This window comes from Ranitomeya imitator, chromosome 6 (assembly GCF_032444005.1).
Source record: "Ranitomeya imitator isolate aRanImi1 chromosome 6, aRanImi1.pri, whole genome shotgun sequence".
Lineage (NCBI taxonomy): Eukaryota > Metazoa > Chordata > Amphibia > Anura > Dendrobatidae > Ranitomeya > Ranitomeya imitator.
This window is the reverse complement of record NC_091287.1, coordinates 27,415,428-27,439,544: the sequence shown is the minus strand read 5'-3', so window position 1 is coordinate 27,439,544 and position 24,117 is coordinate 27,415,428. Positions and strand designations below refer to the sequence as shown.

The 24,117-nt window shown below is 47.0% G+C and overlaps 1 protein-coding gene and 1 long non-coding RNA gene across 2 annotated transcripts in view; one reads left to right on the top strand and one right to left on the bottom strand.

The window, feature by feature from the left end:
* Nucleotides 1-15,208, bottom strand: part of LOC138641732 (uncharacterized) — a 33,347-nt gene extending 18,139 nt beyond the window's left edge. The window contains exon 1 of the long non-coding RNA XR_011313938.1: nt 15,169-15,208. This is a non-coding gene — a long non-coding RNA (uncharacterized lncRNA). The remainder of the gene's footprint in view (nt 1-15,168) is intronic.
* A 55-nt stretch (nt 15,209-15,263) lies between these two features.
* Nucleotides 15,264-24,117, top strand: part of SLC25A13 (solute carrier family 25 member 13) — a 107,114-nt gene continuing 98,260 nt past the window's right edge. The window contains exon 1 of the mRNA XM_069729359.1: nt 15,264-15,325. Coding sequence (XP_069585460.1) covers nt 15,314-15,325 — 12 coding nt within the window. The 5' untranslated portion in view covers nt 15,264-15,313. The remainder of the gene's footprint in view (nt 15,326-24,117) is intronic.

Sequence of the window (24,117 nt, the reverse complement as noted above, 5' to 3'; positions counted from 1 at the left end):
AAAGATCTGTATGGAGGAGGGGGCCAATATACCTGCTGCAGTGTGTGCAAACCTGGTCAAGAGTTACAGGAAACATCTGATCTCTGCAATTGCAAAGAAAAGTTTCTGGACCAAATATTAAGTTCTGTTTTCTACTGTATTAAATAATTATTTCATGCAATAAAATGCAAATTAATTATGTAAAAATCATAATGTGATTTTCTGGTTTTTGCTTTAAGGTACCGTCACACTAAGCGACATTGCAGTGATACCGACAACGATGTCGATCGCTGCAGCGTCGCTGTTTGGTCGCTGGAGAGCTGTCACACAGACAGCTCTCCAGCGACCAACGATCCCGAAGTCCCCGGGTAACCAGGGTAAACATCGGGTTACTAAGCACAGGGCCGCGCTTAGTAACCCGATGTTTACCCTGGTTACCGTTGTAAATGTAAAAAAGCAAACACTACATACTTACATTCCGGTGTCTGGTCACGTCCCTCGCCTTCAGCTTCCAGCACTGACTGAGCGCCGGCCGTAAAGTACAGCGGTGACGTCACCACTGTGCTGTGCTTTACGGCTGGCCGGCGCTCACCAGTCAGCGCGGGAAGCTGAAGGCGAGGGACATGACCAGACACCGGGAATGTAAGTATGTAGTCTTTGTTTTTTTACATTTACAACGGTAATCAGGATAAACATCGGGTTACTAAGCGCGGCCCTGCGCTTAGTAACCCGATGTTTACCCTGGTTACCAGTGACGACATTGCTGAATTGGCGTCACACACGCCGATTCAGCGATGTCAGCGGGAGATCCAGCGACAAAATAAAGTGCTGGACTTAACGATTTAGTTAACGATATCGTTGCTACGTCACAAAAAGCAACGATATCGTTAACGATATCGTTCAGTGTGACGGTACCTTTAGATTCTGTCTCTCACAGTTGAAGTGTACCAATGATAAAAATTGCAGACTTCTCCATTCTCTGTAAGTGGAAAAACTTGCAAAATCGTAAGTGTATCAAATACTTATTTTCCTCACTGTATGTATATATGTCACCAATAAGCTGACAAACGGGCAATACACTAGATTTATGGCTGATTGGATAGTTTAAGATGACATCACAATCATCGATGCCAGCAAAGCATTGGCCAACATAAGCTGGGGATGTGATGTTGGCAACATGCACTTTGTATGCGGACCCAATGATCACATTAACAATCATTCTGTCCCCATACAGTTTGCGTCGGCTGTGTAGGCGGCCATTAAAGAAGCATCATTCTGATTGTGTATTGTCAATCGGCGCTTGTTTGTGGACTGTAAATGGCCACTTTTACATGTCAGCCGGGGTTTACACTACACCCACAATCATAACACTTTCATAAGAAAGAGGTGTCAGGTGGTCAATGAATGGTGCACTCTTCTATCCCATATCTAAGCATAAATACAGTCTGTGCCAATTTCTATGTAAAATAGAGCACAATAAAACCTGAAAATAGCGCGGAGATTAGGCACAGAATGCGTTTGTAAATTCTAAATAATATAGAGTAATTGACATTTCAGTGTGAGACTAACAAATTTATGACTGCATTTGTAAAGCACATCCATTATTCCATCTAGCAATAAGCATGTGTTATGATGCTGTCAGCAAGATTGACAGCCGTAAAATGTATGCAGGCGGAACATGGGTCACTGGCCAAATTATCAGCCTCCATTTTCCAGATAACAGTTTTTGTAGAAATTATTTGCTTCTTGGCAGTGAAAAGACAAAATGAAACAAACAGGTGATACCACTACTTATACAAAATAACATTCCGGCGTATTCTAAAATATCAACGTGTATCACAGCCGCTTACAGACACCACTCTAATTATCGCACACAATTGCAGGAAATCAGAACCACGTATTTGGCACCAATGGGAGAATTTTACATGTTTTGTATGCCACCTACCAAGACCTTAAATACTACCTAAAAAAGCGCAGACTCTTATGTAATCCTTCAGAAGTATGTTAAGGAATATTTGGAAGCTTCCTTTCTTGACACTTGGTCCATAACCTTCCTTGACCCTACCAGCAAATGTCCGTAACACTAGAAAACTTGTGTACAGTTCAAAAAAAGTCCTTGCAACTAGATACTTCCACCTTGGCCCCTCGGATATCTGTCCTTAGCATTGAGCAACCTGTGAGGTCCCATCACCTGTCGTTACTTCAGAAGTCATGGCCAATCTTGTTGGTTGAGGCACCTGAAACTTGCATCCCTCAGTAGGAAACTTGGTCTTTAAAAGGGTTGTCGGGTATTATGATATTGATGATCTATCCATTAATATCAGATCGCAGTGAACTGACACTCAACCCCTCCATCAATCATCATCTGAAGGTCTAATCTTAATACTATCAACTACGTTTAGGTTTGGCTTGGTTGGGAGAAACTTTTGGTCTACGAGCCGGCTTATTGTCAGTATTGCCCCATATTCCGATGAAAGGTTCTGATATTTTCACCCATCCTAAAAAAAAATGCATACCATGCAGTATACTTTTTAAGGTATGCCTCAGGAACCAAAAATGTCATAGACTACTTATGTGTATAAAGTAAAATATGTATAATATAGTATTAGAGCAATGTAAGCCACAAAAAAAATATTTAGAATGGAGAGACCTCAGTGGTTGATGCCTTCTAAATATTTTTCTATCCACTGACTAAAGGTACCTTCACACTAAACGACGCTGCAGCGATCCAGACAACGATCCGGATCGCTGCAGCGTCGCTGTTTGGTCGCTGGAGAGCTGTCACACAGACCGCTCTCCAGCGACCAACGATGCCGGTAACCAGGGTAAACATCGGGTTACTAAGCGCAGGGCCGCGCTTAGTAACCAGATGTTTACCCTGGTTAGCATCCTAAAAGTAAAAAAAACAAACGCTTCATACTTACCTTCCGCTGTCTGTCCCCGGCGCTGTGCTTCTCTGTACTGGCTGTGAGCACAGCGGCCGGAAAGCAGAGCGGTGACGTCACCGCTCTGCTTTCCGGCCGCTGTGCTCACAGTGAGTGCAGGAAAGCACAGGGCCGGAGGACAGACAGCGGAAGGTAAGTATGAAGCGTTTGTTTTTTTTACTTTTAGGATGGTAACCAGGGTAAACATCGGGTTACTAAGCGCGGCCCTGCGCTTAGTAACCCGATGTTTGCCCTGGTTACCAGCGAAGACATCGCTGAATTGGCGTCACACACGCCGATTCAGCGATGTCAGCGGGAGTCCAGCGACGAAATAAAGTTCTGGCCCTCTAGCCCCGACCAACGACATCACAGCAGGATTCTGATCGCTGCTGCGTGTCAAACTGAACGATATCGCTAGCCAGGACGCTGCAACGTCACGGATCGCTAGCGATATCGTTTAGTGTGAAGGTACCTTAACACGGTACCAAGATATATATCTTTCTCATAAGCCACTAGGACGCTCTCTGGCCTCTGTTGGGTGAATAGATGATTGGCATAAGCCCCAAGCACTTTTTGTTTGGATATGAATGCTGAATGTAGGGCCAACATATCAGATGAAAAGCCCCTAACTTATCATGCTGGGGAACTAGTGTCAAGAATGGCTAGTGCTCAGATTTCAGTTTGATACTAAGTGGTATACTAATGCCTATATTAGCTCCCACCTAAGCTGCTCTTTTTCAGCTGCAGTCTATCTGTTCTCCATTCCTGATCAATTTTTCACCAGTTGTCATCTATTCCATCCATGCCAGCTTCTTCCTCCTCTGGTCCATCCTCCTGCTTATTGCTGATTCTGCTTGTTTGCAAGTTCATGTCCTGCTTCCCCAAACTTTTAGGCACCAGAGATATTAATAGAAGGTATCACTAGAGTTGGTGTGGATCCTTTCGCAAGACCTGGATCATTGACCATGTCAGTAATCTGTGGTTGCTGGACAGGAGCCCTCCAACCTGACGGCATCCCTTAGCTTTCCTTTTAAATTGCTGACCAGGTGCGAGATGCACATGTGATGTCACACCGGGCCAGCAAATAAAAAAAAGACCTACAGTTGCTGTCAGGTAAGAGGTAGTTTTCAGAGCTTTCCATCCAGTGACCACAGATTACTGATGCGGCCAAGGAACCAAGTCCTGCAAACCGATTTGCACCAACTTAAGTATTGTCCAGTCCTTTTTGTGCCAACCTTTAGAAATGGTCCATGTACCTCTTCATAATCCAGCACATGGGAAAGTGTTGTGAGATGTTATATGTATTTGTAACATCTTTGTGTTATTAGTCATTATTATCTTCTGTAGCTTTATGCTGATTTCTTGATTTTTTTTCTCCAGCTTTTCTTTGTCTCATGTTTGGTTCATGTGATATGTCTAGTCATATGAGTGTCAGTCCATAATTCTGGTTAGTTTTCCATAATATACCCCACTCCAACCTGGTCTAGCCTATAAAGTATACAGACCCTACTGAAGATGGCACCACACAATTCTTTCTCATTGTTAGTTTTCTTCTATAGCAATGCAGCTACCAGTAGGAAGACTCATGTAGTGCAGTCTAATAAGAATGTTTAATAGTTTTTAGGGTTGAAAGTAGACTTAATTCTGAAATCAACTTATAGTCTGAACTATTGGTCCATACAAAGGTAAAAAAAAACCCATGGGGCAGAAGCTAATAGCTCCATATTATCATGCCTCGGTTTCTGGACTCGATCCAGTGATTTATTTCTGCGAGGTCGATTTCCCTCTCTGTCGAACCACAGCCTGAGTGATCTTTGTCCAACTGCTCATAGTTCTCATCTTTGCCTTCCTTTCTTTGGTTTGCTTCTATTCGGGTGTCTCTCAATCCCCACTTTGTTTTGTTCAATCACATCTTGGGAATGGCTATTTAAACTTACATTGCACCTGCCTTCTTTGCTGGCTGTACTTCAAGGTTGATGGGTGTTTGGAGTTCCACCTCCTTAGCCAGAGATGATCTTGTTTTAATAATCACTTGCTTTCCTACAGCCTGTTTGTGAGTTATCCTCCCCAGCACCCTTTCCTTTCTTCCACGTTTGGAGTCTGGGACGTTTTCACTTAGTCTGTTTATTTTTCGGCTCTTTGTATTTTCCCCATACCTTCTGTGTGAACGTGTTTAGTTTCTTACCTGCGTCCTGGTTTCACCCTGCACGCTCTCTTTTCCCTTTGTAGGTTTTGTGTGCAGTTTCCCCTCTGATTTATCAGGAGGTATAAAAAACCCCATCAATGGTCTTTTAGGAAGCCAAGTCCAGGTGTTTTTTAGTTCAGCGGCTAGGGACTTTTCTAGTCTGTATAGGACCAGTTGGGTGTAAATGCTTGCTTTATTAGTCCTTTCCTTCCTCCGTTATTTTGTGTGAGTGTGCAAATATGTTCATAACACATATTATGGAAAAATTCCTTCCCAACTCCACATACAACAATCAGACTAATTCTTTGGATCAACGTTCCATCACAAAATTTAGTACCCATAACCTGTAATATTACATTTTTCAATAAATAGAAATGAATTTTAGTAGCGAATCAACCAATACAACATCATTGTCAGAGAGTTCCTTAGTCTATTTCAGTAAAGCACCCATAGTCTCACTGCTATTACAGTAAAGAATCCAGTCTCACTGCTATTACAGTAAAGAACCCATAGTCTCACTACTCTTACAGTAAATAATCCATAGTGTCACTGCTCTTACAGTAAAGAACCCAGTCTCACTACTCTTACAGTAAATAATCCATAGTGTCACTGCTCTTACAGTAAAGAATACATAGTGTCACTGCTCTTACAGTGAAGAATCCATAGTCTCACTGCTTTTACGAGTAAAGAATCCATAGACTCACTGCTCTTACAGTAAAGAATCTGCATCTGTTATTATGATTAATCCTTCTTTACCCCAGACATAGAGGATGCCCTTGTCACAGAGTATGTCACAGCTGCTGCTCCACCTCCCCCGCCGACCCCCCAGGGACAATGACTCGAGAGGGGCACTTTCAGCCTAAAAAAATGGGCTGAAAATCTCAGCTTATACTCGAGTATATACGGTAAGTGAAATATAAAGGACAAGAAGCCAGGTTTATTAGGTACTAAGGAGAAAGAGAACAATATACTATGGTCCTGATTAGTGTTTAGTGAATGTACTAGGATCAGGTGTTATCCGCGCATGCTCATGTATCTTCGGCGTTCTTGAACACTATGTTCAAGTTCCCGTGGCTGCATGTCTCATGGCTGTTCAATTCGTAAAACAGGTAGGGATTGTCTAACAAACAGGCAATCCCTGAATATGTTGCACCTGTCAAACAACAAAGAGACATACAGGCGCGGGGACCCAAACATAGTATTCAAGCATGCCAAAGACCCTCTTTTTGCACCCATGCTCAGATAACAGCTTATCTGAGCACGTTCGCTCCACACTAGTCCTCATTCATCATTGTTGTTACTCCAAATTTCTGGGGAAGTTAGCTCCATTTTAGAGGATTTTGAATTTGTATCTTCTCTCTACATTTTGCATCACTTTTTAAATTGTCTTTCTCTTTCTTTAAGGTTTTTTATTTTTTCTTCAATTTTGCTTATCCAGACATTTTAGATAGATTCATGAAATGTGACTTTTACCATTTGTCACATATTTTAGCACATGTCACAACAGTTCATGCCTGGAGTAAAGTTTCTGAAGTAGTTTTCAGTTTAATACATTTATTTAGACAACCGTGTGATTTTTTGGCAACTGCAACTTTTGGCTCTAAAAAGTTGCCCAAACTGGTTACAGACAAAATTAAAGAGCATCAGTGAATACCTCAAGACAAAAAAAAAAGAAAAGTGCTAAATCGCATATGATGTATGGGGGGCCAATGTTTTCTGATCATTGGGAACAAAAGTGACATTTTTGTGTCGATTTCGAAGAGATAAATGTTTTTAAACCCTTTTGGCATCTGTCAGGGAAAGGGAACCCTATGGAGGTGAAAAAAATAATATGTGAACAGAAACTCGCATGCAAGTTGCATGGTTGTGAATATATCTGGGCAGCCGCTATTGAAGCCCCAACCTAAGGCCGGTTTCACACGTCAGTGGCTCCGGTACGTGTGGTGACAGTTTCCTCACGTACCGGAGACACTGACTCACGTAGACACATTAAAATAAATGTGTCTCTGCACATGTCAGCGTGTTTTCACGGACCGTGTGTCCGTTTGCAAAACACGGAGACATGTCAGTGTTCGTGGGAGCGCACGGATCACACGGACCCATTAAAGTCAATGGGTCCGTGTAAACACGTACCGCACATGGATGCTGTCCGTGTGCCGCCTGAGGACCACACGGAATGTGGTGCTGAAGCCGCCATTCATCCCTTCTGTCCTGCTCGGCTGAAAGCAGCGCTCGCAGGAGAGAAGGGATGAAAGATCAAGTTTTTTTTTGTTTAAATTAAAGTTTGGGGTCCCATAGGGTTGGAGCCGCATATTCATCACTGTAACGAGCGGTACCACGTGACCGCTCATACAGGACAAGCTGCCGGCGCTGAGGGAAGGCATCGCGGGAGCTGGGTGAGTATTTCTCTGCAAGCGGGCGGGGGCAAGGAGGGTGAGAGGTGACCCCAAACTTTATTTTTAACAAAAAAACACTTGATTTTTTATCCCTTCTCTCCTGCAAGCGCTTTCAGTCGAGCAGGACAGAAGGGATGAATGCCGACTTCAGCACCACACGCAAGGGACAGCTCAGTCTCTCCTGCACGGTCCGTGTGGTCCTCAGGCGGCACATGGCTGCCGCACGTGTGCCACACTGATGTGCCACGTGAGCACACGGACACGGATAACTCCAGTACCGATTTCTCTGGTACCGGAATTATCTGGACGTGTGAGACTGGCCTAAAAGAAAGTTTTTTTAAAATTTTTTATTCACGTTCTTTGTAGTTTGTAAGCTTACGGTACATTTTTCTATTACGTGTAGGTTTGCAGACTATATTGTTTGCCCTGGGCTGTACAAAAAGACTAAAATGTACAAAGATGACAGACCCTAAATTGACAGCTGCATAGATATATATATAAAAAAACCACCCTCGCTATCTCTCCCTTCTTTAACACCCTGGTGATTAATCATCTGCAACGATTTTTTTTTCCTTCCCCAGAATAAACAATTCTGTTACACATGGGCAGTGATTATATTTCTGTCAGGGTATAAAAAGGTAGCGAGCGGCTTACTCATGCATGTGGTACACAGGAATCATTTCCACCCATGAAGAAACATAATACCCTTCATAGGAAACGCAGCTTCTCTATAATCCATATCCACAGGGGTCCATAGAGGGGAGGTATACTCATGTCTTCCACCCTCAGAAATTACTATGCAGCTGTCATGACCACATGCATCGCTTTCTGTCACTGGATTTAAATGTGACATAAAAAAAGCTTCTTCTAAACTTCCTTTTTTTTTTAGTCCTTTTTTTAAGGATGCCAAGATTCTTCACGATTATAGTCAGACGGGTAACGCTAAGGGGCATTGTCATGTAGCGGTTTAATAGATTGTTACAAAGTTGATTTGAAAAGTTCAGCTACACCAAATAGTTGAGATCTCTATGAATAAAGAAATAGCTTTGCCACCAGGACATGTTTCACTGATGGTATATTGTAAAGTATGACTGGCAGAGGTCCAAGTGACCCCACCAACAAGGAGAACATATTGACAACTTTTCTAGAAAAGAGCCATCAGATTTGCCCAATTTGTAAAAGGTCTCCATTGTTGGAGATAAGGTCTTTTGAAAAGACAACTAGCAGGAGGCATGGTTCCACTCATCTGTTGGGGCTATCTAGAGATCATAGCAAACGGACTCCATCTGAGTGGGTATTCAATTAGCAGAAAATTATAAACTGGTGCAAAAATATTGGAAAAAAATAAAACAAAGTTACAATTGGTGTAAAAAACATGTAAAGTGTCCCCAGAATGCAAATTAAGCCTTTTTTAAATATATTTATTCTAGATAAATACGTTAATGGTAATAATTTGAGAAATGTTTAGAAATGTTTCTTTTTTGTAAGAAAATTTTGTTCTTCAGTTTAATGTTTTAAATATAATATAAAAATTAAAAAATAGAATGAACTTTTGTCTTGGCCCGAGGATAGCTGGAGATTTGTGTGGAGACCACGTTGGCAACGCCATGAAGAGTCCTTCACAAGGGAACAAAACAATCAGGAAGATTTCACTCCTGCGCTGCTGCTACTGATGAATCCACAATGGTTTCCGAAGGATAAAAATTTATAGTTTACAGGGTCAACGCGTTTCGAGGTCACGCAGGACCTCTTCATCAGGACAGCAACCTTGATGTCCTTGCAGCAGCTGATATATATTTCATGCCAGTTACATGTTGCTCTGTAGCAATCATACAAGGTCAGTGGAACCATTTCCTTGCCACCTTTTGTTACCAGTTAAGACCCTATTGCGGTTTCTTTCTTTTCCAGTTTCATTGTTTGCCTTCAAGAGGGAACATCACACAAGTCCTACTCTCAGGATTACAATGCAAGGTGACATGTCGAGTAGTCGGATCCCTCATGTCTTCATTCCAGGTACACTAACAGCTCAGTTACATTGATTTGGTTGTGGAACAAGCAGTGCAGCAATTTCTCCAAGAAGCAGTTTTTCAACTCAACAATGCCAGGTTCCATGTTGCTGGTTCTACTGTGAGCAGCCAGTGAGCCAAAACACGCTACCATGGCTGCAGCATCTCCAGACTTTTCTCCCATAGGGCATATCTGTTATTGGTCAATAATTGTACAGGAAGCTACTAGCGGCAGATCTGACTCATTTACCCAAGTGCATTCAGATCATTAATAATCTCACTGATAGTAGATCATACTCTAAACTTTGAGGGCCGTTGAAAACTTTGATTCCATTGATCACCATTTGCAGATCAGTAACATGTCTCCATCCTGGGATTTCCAAAACTCCATGCCTATTCCTTCTTGGTGTTGCAATTGCAATGCTGAGTAGTGTTATGTCTCACCAGGTAAGGTGGATCCTTGAAGTCAACCGTCCAGATGTGCAGTTCTGATGCAGCACAGATAAACAGCATTAGTGCAGCATAGAGATCCAGTCAGAATAGTGGAGGCCGATGCAGCAGGATGGCAACTGAAGGAGCAAACCTGGAGCCATTGGAATCGATGATGCAGAGTAGAAGTCATGGCAACCGGTGTAGCAGCATTGCACAGCAATGCAGCAAAGTTGACTCAGCGACAAGGAACCAGAGAAGCGGAGATGAGTGACAGAGGAGATTTTGAGGCCAAACTGACTCAACTCATCAACGCAGAAGAACTGAGCCTGTCACAGACTCCAAGGCAGCACTAGGTCGGGATACCCAGCGATAGAGCAAATCTGGGTTTGCAACAAGAGTTCTGGCAGAACACACAAGCGTTGTAAAAGTACACGATATGGAGAGAACAGATAACTATCTAAATGTACAGCCCTTACACAGCCTGGAGGTGTGTTTGGGGTCATTGTCCTGTTGAAAAATAAATGATGGTCCAACTAAACGCAAACCGGATGGAATAGCATGCCGCTGCAAAATGCTGTGGTAGCCATGCTGGTCCAGTATGCCTTCAATTTTAAATAAATCCCCAACAGTGTCACCAGCAAAGCACCCCCACACCATCACACCTCCTCCTCCATGCTTCACGGTGGGAACCAGGCAAGTAGAGTCCATCCGTTCACCTTTTCTGCGTCACACAAAGACACGGTGGTTGGAACCAAAGATCTCAAATTTGGACTCATCAAACCAAAGCACAGATTTCCACTGGTCTAATGTCCATTCCTTGTGTTCTTTAGCCCAAACAAGTCTCTTCTCCTTGTTGCCTGTTCTTAGTAGTGGTTTCCTAGCAGCTATTTTACCATGAAGGCCTGCTGCACAAAGTCTCCTCTTAACAGTTGTTGTAGAGATGTGTCTGCTGCTAAACTCTGTGTGGCATTGAACGGGTCTCTAATCTGAGCTGCTGTTAACCTGCGATTTCTGAGGCTGGTGACTTGGATAAACTTATCCACAGAAGCAGAGGTGACTCTTGGTCTTCCTTTCCTGGGGCGGTCCTCATGTGAGCCTGTTTCTTTGTAGCGGTTGATGGTTTTTTCCACTGCACTTGGGGACACTTTCAAAGTTTGCCCAATTTTTCATACTGACTGACCATCATTTCTTAAAGTAATGATGGCCACTCGTTTTTCTTTACTTAGCTGCTTTTTTCTTGCCATAATACAAATTCTAACAGTCTATTCAGTAGGACTATCAGCTGTGTATCCACCAGACTTCTGCACAACACAACTGATGGTCCCAACCCCATTTATAAGGCAAGAAATCCCACTTATTAAACCTGACAGGGCACACCTGTGAAGTGAAAACCATTCCCGGTGACTACCTCTTGAAGCTCATCAAGAGAAAGCCAAGAGTGTGCAAAGCAGTCATCAAAGCAAAAGGTGGCTACTTTGAAGAACCTAGACTATAAGACATAATTTCAGTTGTTTCACACTTTTTTGTTAAGTATATAATTCCACATGTGTTAATTCATAGTTTTGATGCCTTCAGTGTGAATGTACAATTTTCATAGTCATTAAAATACAGAAAAATCTTTAAATGAGGTGTGTCCAAACTTTTGGTCTGTACTCTCTCTCTCTATATATTTTTTAATAGGTTAGAGTAAGGCCCTGCCAAAAAAAGTCTACCTTGTCGAGGCAGTAGGCTGAAAAAATATTTTGTCCAAAACAAAAGCTGCTGGCTATGTATGTGATATGGTGTTCGATTGAAACTATTAATGTGTGATTGGTGAGGACTTGGTGCGGCAGTGTTTTTCCAAGAGTTGGCGGTGGGACTATGAAAAGTGTGAGGGGTGAAGGCGGAGCTGGGATGGAGCCAGGGGGAGTCTCAAAAGGGCTTAAAAATTTTGTCAGTATGGGGCCCTGAAATTCCCAGAGGCAGCCCTGCTGCCTGCGTCTTAGGCCTCTTTCACACTTCCATCTTCTGCTGTGCGTCGTTGTGCAGTAAAATGACATATCGACGGACGTCACGAAAACAGTGAAAAACGAGAGAGAGAGAGAGAGACTTTTTCCCGGACTTGAAAATCCTTCCAGGCATGCTCAGAGGGAAAAAACGTCGCTGGATTCCTGTGTGTGACGGTCAGCGATGGATCCTGTGCCCATAGGCTGCCATTATAGCCGTCGACGGACAGCGCAGGACCCGTCGCTGACCGATTTTCCGACGTGCAGAAAAAACGTACCTATGAACGTTTTCTCTCCACGATGGACCGCTATTTTCCGACGGATCCAGTGCACGACGGATGAAACGGATGGCCATCCATCACAATCCGTCGCTAAGACAAGTCTATGAGAAAATGTGGGATACTGCAATTTTTTTTTTGCAGGATCCTACATTCTCAAAAATCGACTTATCTCGACGGGAGCTGGAAGACGGAAGTGTGAAAGAGGCCTTACCAGTACTGTGGTTCCTGTATGGTCCGCGATCTGTTGATGGCTGGTAACAACTTCTAGTAGTGACGCTTCTGGGGCTGAATTCATGTACTGACGCTGCATTTCTTTACTGACCGTGTTTCTGGAACTGGATTCATATCAGTGGTTCTGGCACTGCATTCAAGAACTGATGGTGGTACTGGTGCTGTATTCATGTACTAACAATGGTACTAGCTCTGCATTTATGTACTGACTGTTCTGGTGCAGCATTCATGTGTAACAGTCGTTCTGGTGCTGCATTCATGTACTAATGTTGGTTCTCATGCTGCATTCATTAGTGACAGTGGTTCTATTGCTGTACTGACATGGTTTGTTGCGCAGCATTCATGTACTGATGGTGGTTCTGGTGCTGCATTCATGTACTGATGGTGGTTCTTGCACTACAGTCATGTACTGATGGTGGTTCTAATGCTGCATTAATATACTGACAGTGGTTCTGTATTGATTTACTGATGTTGTTTCTAGCGCTGCATTCATGTACGGATGGTATTTCTGGCGCTGCTTTCATGTACTCATGGTGGGAGGAGTCTCAAGAGAGCCACAAAAATTTTGCCAATATGGGGCCCTGAAATTCCTGGTGGCAACCCTGCTACCTGCGTTTTATCAGTACTATGGTTCCTGCATGCTCCGAAGTCTGATGATGGCTGGTAACAACTATCAGTACTGACTGTGGTACTAGTGCTGCATTCATGTACTGACAATGGCTCTAGCTCTGCATTCATGTACTGACAGTTGTTCTAGTGCTGCATTCATGTACTAATGTTGGCGCTCATGCTGCATTCATTACTGACAGTTGTTCTAGTGCTGTATTCTTGTACTGACATGGCTTGTGGTGCTGCATTTATGTACTGATGGTGGTTCTGGCACTGCATTAAAGAACTGATGGTGGTTCTGGGGCTGCATTCATGTACAGACTGGTTCTGGAGCTGTATTCATGTACTGATGGTGGGTCTTGCACTGCACTCCTGTAATGATGGTGGTTCTGATCCTGCATTAATATACTGACAGTGGTTCTGTATTCATGTACTGATGTTTCTAGAGCTGCATTTATATACTGATGGTATTTCTTGTGCTGCTATCATGTACTCATGGAGGGAGGAATCTCAAGAGAGCACAAAAATTTTGCCAATATGGGGCCCTGAAATTCCTGGTGGCAACCGTGCTATATGCGTGTTATTAGTACTGTGGTTCCTGCATGGTCCGCAGTCTGATGATGGCTGGTAACAACTATCAGTACCGACGCTGTTTCTGGCACTGCATTCATGTACTGATGACACTAGTGCTGCATTCATGTACTGAACGTGTTTTTGGCACTGCATTCATGTATTGATGGTGGTTCTGTCACTGCATTCAAGAACTGATTGTGGTACTAGTGCTGCATTCATGTACTGACAATGGTTTTAGCTCTGCATTCATGTACTGACTGGTTCTAGTGCCACAATCTTGTACTGACAGTGGTTCTAATAATGCATTCATATACTGACACTGGTTCTGATGCATTCATATACTGACAGTGGTTCTGATGATGCATTCATGTACTGACAGTGATTCTTGTACTGCATTCATGTACTGATATTTCCGATGCTGTAATCATGTACTGATGGTGGTTCTGATGCTGCATTCATGGTACTGACCGTTTCTGGCACTGCATTCATTTACTGACAGTGGTTCTGGTGCTGTATTCATGTACTGACAATGGTTCTGGTGGTACATTCATGTACCGAGGGTGATTCTGATGATGCATTCATGTACTGGATGGTTCGGCAGTCATGTACTGATGAAGGTTCTGGTGCTTATTTCATGCACTGACAGTGGTTCTGGGGCTGCATTCATGTACTACTGGTGGTTCTGTCACTGCAATTGATAATTGACGGTGGTACTGGTGCTGCATTCATGTACCGACAATTATTTTGGTTCTGCATTCATCTGTTGACTGGTTCTGGCACTGCATTCTTTTACTGACAGTGGTTCTGATGATGCATTCATGTACTGATGGTGATTCTGATGCTGCAATCACGTACTGGTGGTGATTCTGATGCTGCAATCATGTACTGGTGGTGGTTCTGAAGCTGCATTCATGGTACTAGTGCTGCATTCAGATATTGATGGTGCTTCTGGCACTGCATTCTTGTACTGACAGTGGTTCTGGCACTGCATTCAAGAGGGTGACGGGAGATATGGGGTTAATGGAGACATGAGGGTGACAGGGGAAACGAGGGTGACAGGGAATATGAGGGTGACAGGAAATGAGGGTGATGGGGAAACGAGGGTGACAGGGAACGAGGGTGATGGGGATATGGGGTTAATGGGGATGAGGGTGACGGGAAACACGAGGGTGATGGGGTTAATAAGGATACGAGGGTGATGGAGGGATATGGGGTGACAGCGATATCATGGTTGGAAATGTTGCAGTGATGGAATGTATGGCAGAGATTACACTGTCACTTCGGGGTGTGGAGTTCTGCACTTTTGGGGTCACCGTTGTCAGGTGCTGGGCTGTCATGTGATGATGAGGGGAAGGTGTCTGACATTTCGGTGGAGCTGCGGGCGCTACTAGTAGTAACATCACGAGTGTTGTCTTGCATCCCCCCAGTCACACGCGGACGGACAGGCCGTGCCGACCCCACTCACGGTCACACACCGTGCCGACCCCACTCACGGTCACACACCGTGCCGACCCCACTCACGGTCACACACCGCGGACCGCTCTCCTCACCAGTCTCCTCTACTCACCGACGAAGGACGTCTGACCACGTGACAGCACAGAGGGCGGGAAACGACGCGGGCCAATCAGCTTGCACGCTTGGGCCAGTGTGGGCTTAGCCGCTGTGACGTGTCGGGGAAGCGTCAGATGGGAAGTGTGTGAGTTGTGTACAGCATGGCCGCCAAGGTACGTGCCGGAGCCGGGACCGGGGACAGCAGAGGCCGGGGCGGGGGGACGGCGAGAGCACAGGAGCAGGACGGCGGCCGCCGGAGAGAGGACGCACTGTGTGACCTGTCAGGGCCTGGGTGGCCGCGGTTATGCCGGTGACCTAGTGCCTGCCCTCGTGTGAGGGGTCAGGATGTACTTGACAGGTGATACCTGGTGCTGGAGGGCGAGTCCTGCAGGGACCGGCGGTGCTCCCATTACAGGCAGCAGAGTGGTGTCCTCCGGGGACCGGCGGTGCTCCCATTACAGGCAGCAGAGTGGTGTCCTCCAGGGACCGGCGGTGCTCCCATTACAGGCAGCAGAGTGGTGTCCTCCAGGGACCGGCGGTGCTCCCATGACAGGCAGCAGAGTGGTGTCCTCCAGGGACCGGCGGTGCTCCCATGACAGGCAGCAGAGTGGTGTCCTCCAGGGACCGGCAGTGCTCCCATTACAGGCAGCAGAGTGGTGTCCTCCGGGGACCGGCGGTGCTCCCATGACAGGCAGCAGAGTGGTGTCCTCCAGGGACCGGCGGTGCTCCCATTACAGGCAGCAGAGTGGTGTCCTCCAGGGACCGGCGGTGCTCCCATGACAGGCAGCAGAGTGGTGTCCTGCAGGGACCGGCGGTGCTCCCATGACAGGCAGCAGAGTGGTGTCCTGCAGGGACCGGCGGTGCTCCCATTACAGGCAGCAGAGTGGTGTCCTCCAGGGACCGGCGGTGCTCCCATGACAGGCAGCAGAGTGGTGTCCTGCAGGGACCGGCGGTGCTCCCATGACAGGCAGCAGAGTGGTGTCCTCCGGGGACCGGCGGTGCTCCCATGACAGGCAGCAGAGTGGTGTCCTCCGGGGACCGGCGGTGCTCCCATTACAGGCAGCAGAGTGGTGTCCTCCGGGGACCGGCGGTGCTCCCATTACAGGCAGCAGAGTGGTGTCCTCCAGGGACCGGCGGTGCTCCCATGACAGGCAGCAGAGTGGTGTCCTCCAGGGACCGGCGGTGCTCCCATGACAGGCAGCAGAGTGGTGTCCTCCAGGGACCGGCGGTGCTCCCATTACAGGCAGCAGAGTGGTGTCCTCCAGGGACCGGCGGTGCTCCCATGACAGGCAGCAGAGTGGTGTCCTCCAGAGACCGGCGGTGCTCCCATTACAGGCAGCAGAGTGGTGTCCTCCGGGGACCGGCGGTGCTCCCATTACAGGCAGCAGAGTGGTGTCCTCCGGGGACCGGCGGTGCTCCCATTACAGGCAGCAGAGTGGTGTCCTCCAGGGACCGGCAGTGCTCCCATTACAGGCAGCAGAGTGGTGTCCTCCAGGGACCGGCGGTGCTCCCATGACAGGCAGCAGAGTGGTGTCCTCCACGGACCGGCGGTGCTCCCATGACAGGCAGCAGAGTGGTGTCCTCCAGGGACCGGCGGTGCTCCCATTACAGGCAGCTGGGGGTAGTAGACCTGTAGCATTTAGGCAGGTGAATGCAGTCAAGTATCATCTACATTATATTCCCCCAAGAATGGGTGGTACTCCCAGCTCCTAGTCTAAAATCTTTGTCCACATGAGGTATTCCCATTATAGGCAGCTAAAAGTTGTCCTTCAGCGCCAGATAGGGAAAGTAGTCCTGTAACACATAGTTCAATTCAGTCAATTCTTCGATAATGCATATATATTATATAGAGCACAAAAAGGGTGGTGCTCCTGTTCACGAACACCTTGTCCAGTGGTGGTACTCCCAGCAGCTATTCACTAACACCTTGTCCAGTGGTGGTACTCCCAGGGACTATTCACTAACACCTTGTCCAGTGGTGGTCCTCCCAGCGGCTATTCACTAACACCTTGTCCGGTGGTGGTACTCCCAGGGACTATTCACTAACACCTTGTCCGGTGGTGGTCCTCCCAGGGACTATTCACTAACACCTTGTCCGGTGGTGGTCCTCCCAGGGACTATTCACTAACACCTTGTCCGGTGGTGGTCCTCCCAGGGACTATTCACTAACACCTTGTCCGGTGGTGGTCCTCCCAGGGACTATTCACTAACACCTTGTCCGGTGGTGGTCCTCCCAGGGACTATTCACTAACACCTTGTCCGGTGGTGGTACTCCCAGGGACTATTCACTAACACCTTGTCCGGTGGTGGTACTCCCAGGGACTATTCACTAACACCTTGTCCGGTGGTGGTACTCCCAGGGACTATTCACTAACACCTTGTCCGGTGGTGGTACTCCCAGGGACTATTCACTAACACCTTGTCCGGTGGTGGTACTCCCAGGGACTATTCACTAACACCTTGTCCGGTGGTGGTACTCCCAGGGACTATTCACTAACACCTTGTCCGGTGGTGGTACTCCCAGGGACTATTCACTAACACCTTGTCCGGTGGTGGTACTCCCAGGGACTATTCACTAACACCTTGTCCGGTGGTGGTACTCCCAGGGACTATTCACTAACACCTTGTCCGGTGGTGGTACTCCCAGGGACTATTCACTAACACCTTGTCCGGTGGTGGTACTCCCAGGGACTATTCACTAACACCTTGTCCGGTGGTGGTACTCCCAGGGACTATTCACTAACACCTTGTCCGGTGGTGGTACTCCCAGGGACTATTCACTAACACCTTGTCCGGTGGTGGTACTCCCAGGGACTATTCACTAACACCTTGTCCGGTGGTGGTACTCCCAGGGACTATTCACTAACACCTTGTCCGGTGGTGGTACTCCCAGGGACTATTCACTAACACCTTGTCCGGTGGTGGTACTCCCAGGGACTATTCACTAACACCTTGTCCGGTGGTGGTACTCCCAGGGACTATTCACTAACACCTTGTCCGGTGGTGGTACTCCCAGGGACTATTCACTAACACCTTGTCCGGTGGTGGTACTCCCAGGGACTATTCACTAACACCTTGTCCGGTGGTGGTACTCCCAGGGACTATTCACTAACACCTTGTCCGGTGGTGGTACTCCCAGGGACTATTCACTAACACCTTGTCCGGTGGTGGTACTCCCAGGGACTATTCACTAACACCTTGTCCGGTGGTGGTACTCCCAGGGACTATTCACTAACACCTTGTCCGGTGGTGGTACTCCCAGGGACTATTCACTAACACCTTGTCCGGTGGTGGTACTCCCAGGGACTATTCACTAACACCTTGTCCGGTGGTGGTACTCCCAGGGACTATTCACTAACACCTTGTCCGGTGGTGGTACTCCCAGGGACTATTCACTAACACCTTGTCCGGTGGTGGTACTCCCAGGGACTATTCACTAACACCTTGTCCGGTGGTGGTACTCCCAGGGACTATTCACTAACACCTTGTCCGGTGGTGGTACTCCCAGGGACTATTCACTAACACCTTGTCCGGTGGTGGTACTCCCAGGGACTATTCACTAACACCTTGTCCGGTGGTGGTACTCCCAGGGACTATTCACTAACACCTTGTCCGGTGGTGGTACTCCCAGGGACTATTCACTAACACCTTGTCCGGTGGTGGTACTCCCAGGGACTATTCACTAACACCTTGTCCGGTGGTGGTACTCCCAGGGACTATTCACTAACACCTTGTCCGGTGGTGGTACTCCCAGGGACTATTCACTAACACCTTGTCCGGTGGTGGTACTCCCAGGGACTATTCACTAACACCTTGTCCGGTGGTGGTACTCCCAGGGACTATTCACTAACACCTTGTCCGGTGGTGGTACTCCCAGGGACTATTCACTAACACCTTGTCCGGTGGTGGTACTCCCAGGGACTATTCACTAACACCTTGTCCGGTGGTGGTACTCCCAGGGACTATTCACTAACACCTTGTCCGGTGGTGGTACTCCCAGGGACTATTCACTAACACCTTGTCCGGTGGTGGTACTCCCAGGGACTATTCACTAACACCTTGTCCGGTGGTGGTACTCCCAGGGACTATTCACTAACACCTTGTCCGGTGGTGGTACTCCCAGGGACTATTCACTAACACCTTGTCCGGTGCTGGTACTCCCAGGGACTATTCACTAACACCTTGTCCGGTGCTGGTACTCCCAGGGACTATTCACTAACACCTTGTCCGGTGCTGGTACTCCCAGGGACTATTCACTAACACCTTGTCCGGTGCTGGTACTCCCAGGGACTATTCACTAACACCTTGTCCGGTGCTGGTACTCCCAGGGACTATTCACTAACACCTTGTCCGGTGCTGGTACTCCCAGGGACTATTCACTAACACCTTGTCCGGTGCTGGTACTCCCAGGGACTATTCACTAACACCTTGTCCGGTGCTGGTACTCCCAGGGACTATTCACTAACACCTTGTCCGGTGCTGGTACTCCCAGGGACTATTCACTAACACCTTGTCCGGTGCTGGTACTCCCAGGGACTATTCACTAACACCTTGTCCGGTGCTGGTACTCCCAGGGACTATTCACTAACACCTTGTCCGGTGCTGGTACTCCCAGGGACTATTCACTAACACCTTGTCCGGTGGTGGTACTCCCAGGGACTATTCACTAACACCTTGTCCGGTGGTGGTACTCCCAGGGACTATTCACTAACACCTTGTCCGGTGGTGGTACTCTCAGCGACTATTCACTAACACCTTGTCCAATGGTGGTACTCCCAGCTCAGGACGGTGCTTATGCTCCTGACATATCCAGATTTGTTTATGCCTATCTATATATCTATATATATATAATTGCCTAAGGGTTTTTCCGTCTGTCTGTCTGTCTGTCCTGGAAATCCCGCGTCTCTGATTGGTCGAGGCCGCCAGGCCTCGACCAATCAGCAACGGGCACAGCAACGATGATGTCATAAAGGACGTAGACATCCCGCGTCTGATTGGTCGAGGCCTGGCGGCCTCGACCAATCAGCAACGGGCACAGCGACGATGATGTCATAATGGTTGCCATGGCAACAATGATGTCATAAAGGTTGCCTCGACCAATCAGCGACGGGCACAGTCTTCCGCGAATTTTGGAATCATCATTATCCATATACTACGGGGACATGCATATTCTAGAATACCCGATGCGTTAGAATCGGGCCACAATCTATATATATATAATTGCCTAAGGGTTTTTCCGTCTGTCTGTCTGTCTGTCTGTCTGTCTGTCTGTCCTGGAAATCCCAGCTCTCTGATTGGTCGAGGCCTGGCGGCCTCGACCAATCAGAGACCGGCACAGCATCGACGTAGAAATCCCGCGTCTCTGATTGGTCGAGAGCCGGGATTTCCAGGACAGACAGGTTGCCTCGACCAATCAGCAACGGGCACAGCGACGATGATGTCATAATGGTTGCCATGGCGACGATGATGTCATAAAGGTCGCCTCGACCAATCAGCGACGGGCACAATCTGCCGCGAATTCTGGAATCATCATTGTCCATATACTACTGGGACATGCATATTCTAGAATACCCGATGCGTTCGAATCGGGCCACAATCTAGTATATATATATAATTGTCTAAGGCCATGTTCACACAGTGCGTTTTTTACTGCGGAACCGTCGCGATTTTGCCGCTGCGGCTCCGCAGCTGTTTTCCATGCAGGGTACAGTACACTGTACCCTATGGAAAACAGGAACCACTGTGCACATGATGCGGGAATCGGGAAAAAAAGCCGCGCTGAATAGCCGCGGTAAAAAAGAAGTACCATGTCACTTCTTTTTGCAAAACTGCAGCGGTTCTGCACCCATAGACCTCCATTGTGAGGTCAAACCCGCAGTAAAACCCGCAGATGAAAAATATATCTGCGGGTTTTCCTGCGGTTTGTGGTGCAGAACCGCTGCAGTGTGGCTGCCCCCCGTGCCCCAATCCCACCCCCCCATGCTCCGATGCCACAACCCCCCCCCCCCCCCCCCCCCGTGCCCTCATCTCCCCCCTCTTATACTTACCCGGCCTCCCGGTGTCCGTCCGGCCGTCTTCTCCCTGGGCGCCGCCATCTTCCAAAATGGCGGGCGCATGCGCAGTGCGCCCGCCGAATCTGCCGGCTGGCAGATTCGTTCCAAAGTGCATTTTGATCACTGAGATAGGTTATATCTCGGTGATCAAAATAAAAAAAATAGTAAATGACCCCCCCCCTTTGCCACCCCCATAGGTAGGGACAATAAAAAAATAAAGAATTTTTTTTTTCCCACTAAGGTCAGAATAGGGTTAGGGTTAGGGGTAGGGGTAGGGTTAGGGTATTTTCCGCCATTTTAACCCTTAAAAACTCCCTAGAAAACACACAGACTCTGCATCGAAAACCGCATCAAAAACCGCATCAAAAAACGCACCAAAAACGCACCAAAAAAAGGACCTGCGTTTTCTGCCAAGAGCTGCGGTTTTTAATGCAGAAAAAAAGGATGGAAATCAGGAACGTGTGAACATGGCCTAAGGGTTTTTCCCGTCTGTCTGTCTGTCCTGGAAATCCCGCGTCTCTGATTGGTCGAGGCCGCCAGGCCTCGACCAATCAGCGACGGGCACAGCGACGATGATGTCATAATGGTTGCCATGGCGACGATGATGTCATAAAGGTTGCCTCGACCAATCAGCGACGGGCACAGCGACGATGATGTCATAATGGTTGCCATGGCGACGATGTCATAAAGGTTGCCTCGACCAATAAGCGACGGGCACAGTCTGCCGCTAATTCTGGAATCATCATTGTCCATATACTACGTGGACATGCATATTCTAGAATACCCGATGCGTTAGAATCGGGCCACAATCTAGTGTTTATTATAAACACCAAGTCTGCACGGATGGTGGTACTCCCATTCAACAGAAGATGCCTCCGGTGGAGGTCTTGCTGCCACGTCCATTACAACACATTACTGTCCCGATGACTGTGTCCCCTCCAGGGACCGGCCGCTGACAGTGGTCCTTTAGTGACTGGTGGTACTCTCAGGTTGACCTGTATCATTCAGGTTATAAAGATTTCCATTCCTATATACATAACCCTCCATAAAAGGGGGGTACTCCTGGAGCCTACTGAAATAATATTGGTTCGGGGGCAGCTGGTATAACATCTTCCACTTGATGCATCGATGTCAGTTTACATAAGGGCGGCACTCCCTGCTCACTTATTGGATCTTATCCTCCAGACAAAGGTGGTACTGCCATTGGGAGCAAATTCCATCCACATTTTAACGTTGTTACTTTTGACAGTTGCATATGAACTGTTGATTGTAAAACGCTGCAGAATGTGTTGGCGCTATATAAATAAAGATTATCCACAACAGGGAGCCCATATTGTAAGCCCAAAGTTCTATGTCATAGAATCCTAGGATGGTAGAGTTTGACGGGACCTCCGGGGTCATCCTGTCCAGCTCCCCTGCTCAGTGCAGGATTCACTAAACCGTTCTGTGTAGATCATTAAAGGGCTTGTCCACTTTTGGGGCACCATGAAAAATGTTGCACTATTTGACATTTAGGGCTCTTTCACACTCCGCTTTTCGAGTGCTATTTCTGGTCTCCATGAATATCACTCATACCTATGATAGTCTACGGGGCTGTGCACAATTGAGTTTTTTTTTTTCTTTCCTTGCATTGAGAAGTGCACCGAAAATATGAGACATGTCCAATTTTATACAAGTCTATGGGTCCAGGAAAACTTCGCATCTCAGATGAGACCCAAGTGCAATCCGATTTTCAAGGACTGTTTGAAAGGAGAAACATTTTATACTTTTTTTTTTTCTTCTCTCAATTTACAAGGAAAAATAAAGTTTTTTTTCTTGTACGTGGAAAATACTGATGTGTGAATGAGCCCTTACAGACTTTTGCTTTCGTGCACATTCAAGTTTGATGTGGTTATAAATCACCGAAGAGAAGCTCAGAAAAAGACGAATAAAAGGAGTTACAAATTCTCCAATCTGATGAGTTTTTACATAACTCATTCTGCAGTGTTTGTATTGAAGCCAAATTGCAAAAATGTTTTTTAGCCCCAACTTTAAGGAAAACAAAAAAAATTCCCAAAGAGCCTAATAAGGACTAATCCCTGTGTGCACACGTTGCGGATTTTGCTGCGGATCCGCAGCGGTTTTGGCGCCTCGGATTTGCAGCTGTTTTCCATGAGTTTACAGTACCATGTAAACCTGTGGAAAACAAAATCCGCAGTGCACATGCTGCAGAAAAAAACGCGCGGAAACGCTGCGTTGTTTATTTCGCAGCATGTTCATTCTTTGTGCGGATTCCGTAGTGGTTTACACCTGTTCCATAATAGGAATCCGCATAAAATCCGCAGGTAAAACACAGTGCTTTTTACCTGCGGATTTCTCAAAACAGGTGCGGAAAAATCCGCAGAGGTTCCATCTACGTGTGCACGTACCCTTAAAGGGGATATGGAGCAACTCTGCATCGGGAGGTGAAGTGCTGCCGATGTGGCGCTTGCCTCACAGGTATCGTGCGAGGAGTCTTATTAGGATAGGATGCATTTGCGATATCTGATACTAGAGGGGCCGCATAACCCCCTTTACGAAGTAATATGCTGTTTCCATATTATGTCAGCATTGCTTCCTGTGAGGGTCTCGCGGAGATGTCATGCGGCTGGGGTCTGTGCACCATACTATGAATGTGAGTATAGATCTAGATGCGATGTCAGGTGTCGCTCCTGCAGTATATAGTCCTCGGCAGGTCTGGGGTCTCTTGCCCCCTCGGGCTGGTGTATGGCTTCTGACTTTGACGCTGACCAGATGGGCTGCATCTCTGGGCCGATTATATTAGAACGTCTGCGGTGATTGCAGCGAAATCCCAGCTCTGCGTTTACTGAAGGTTAATGTCATTTGCCCGTCTGGGTTCTTTTTATTTTTTTAATTTTTCTCCCCTTTGGTTT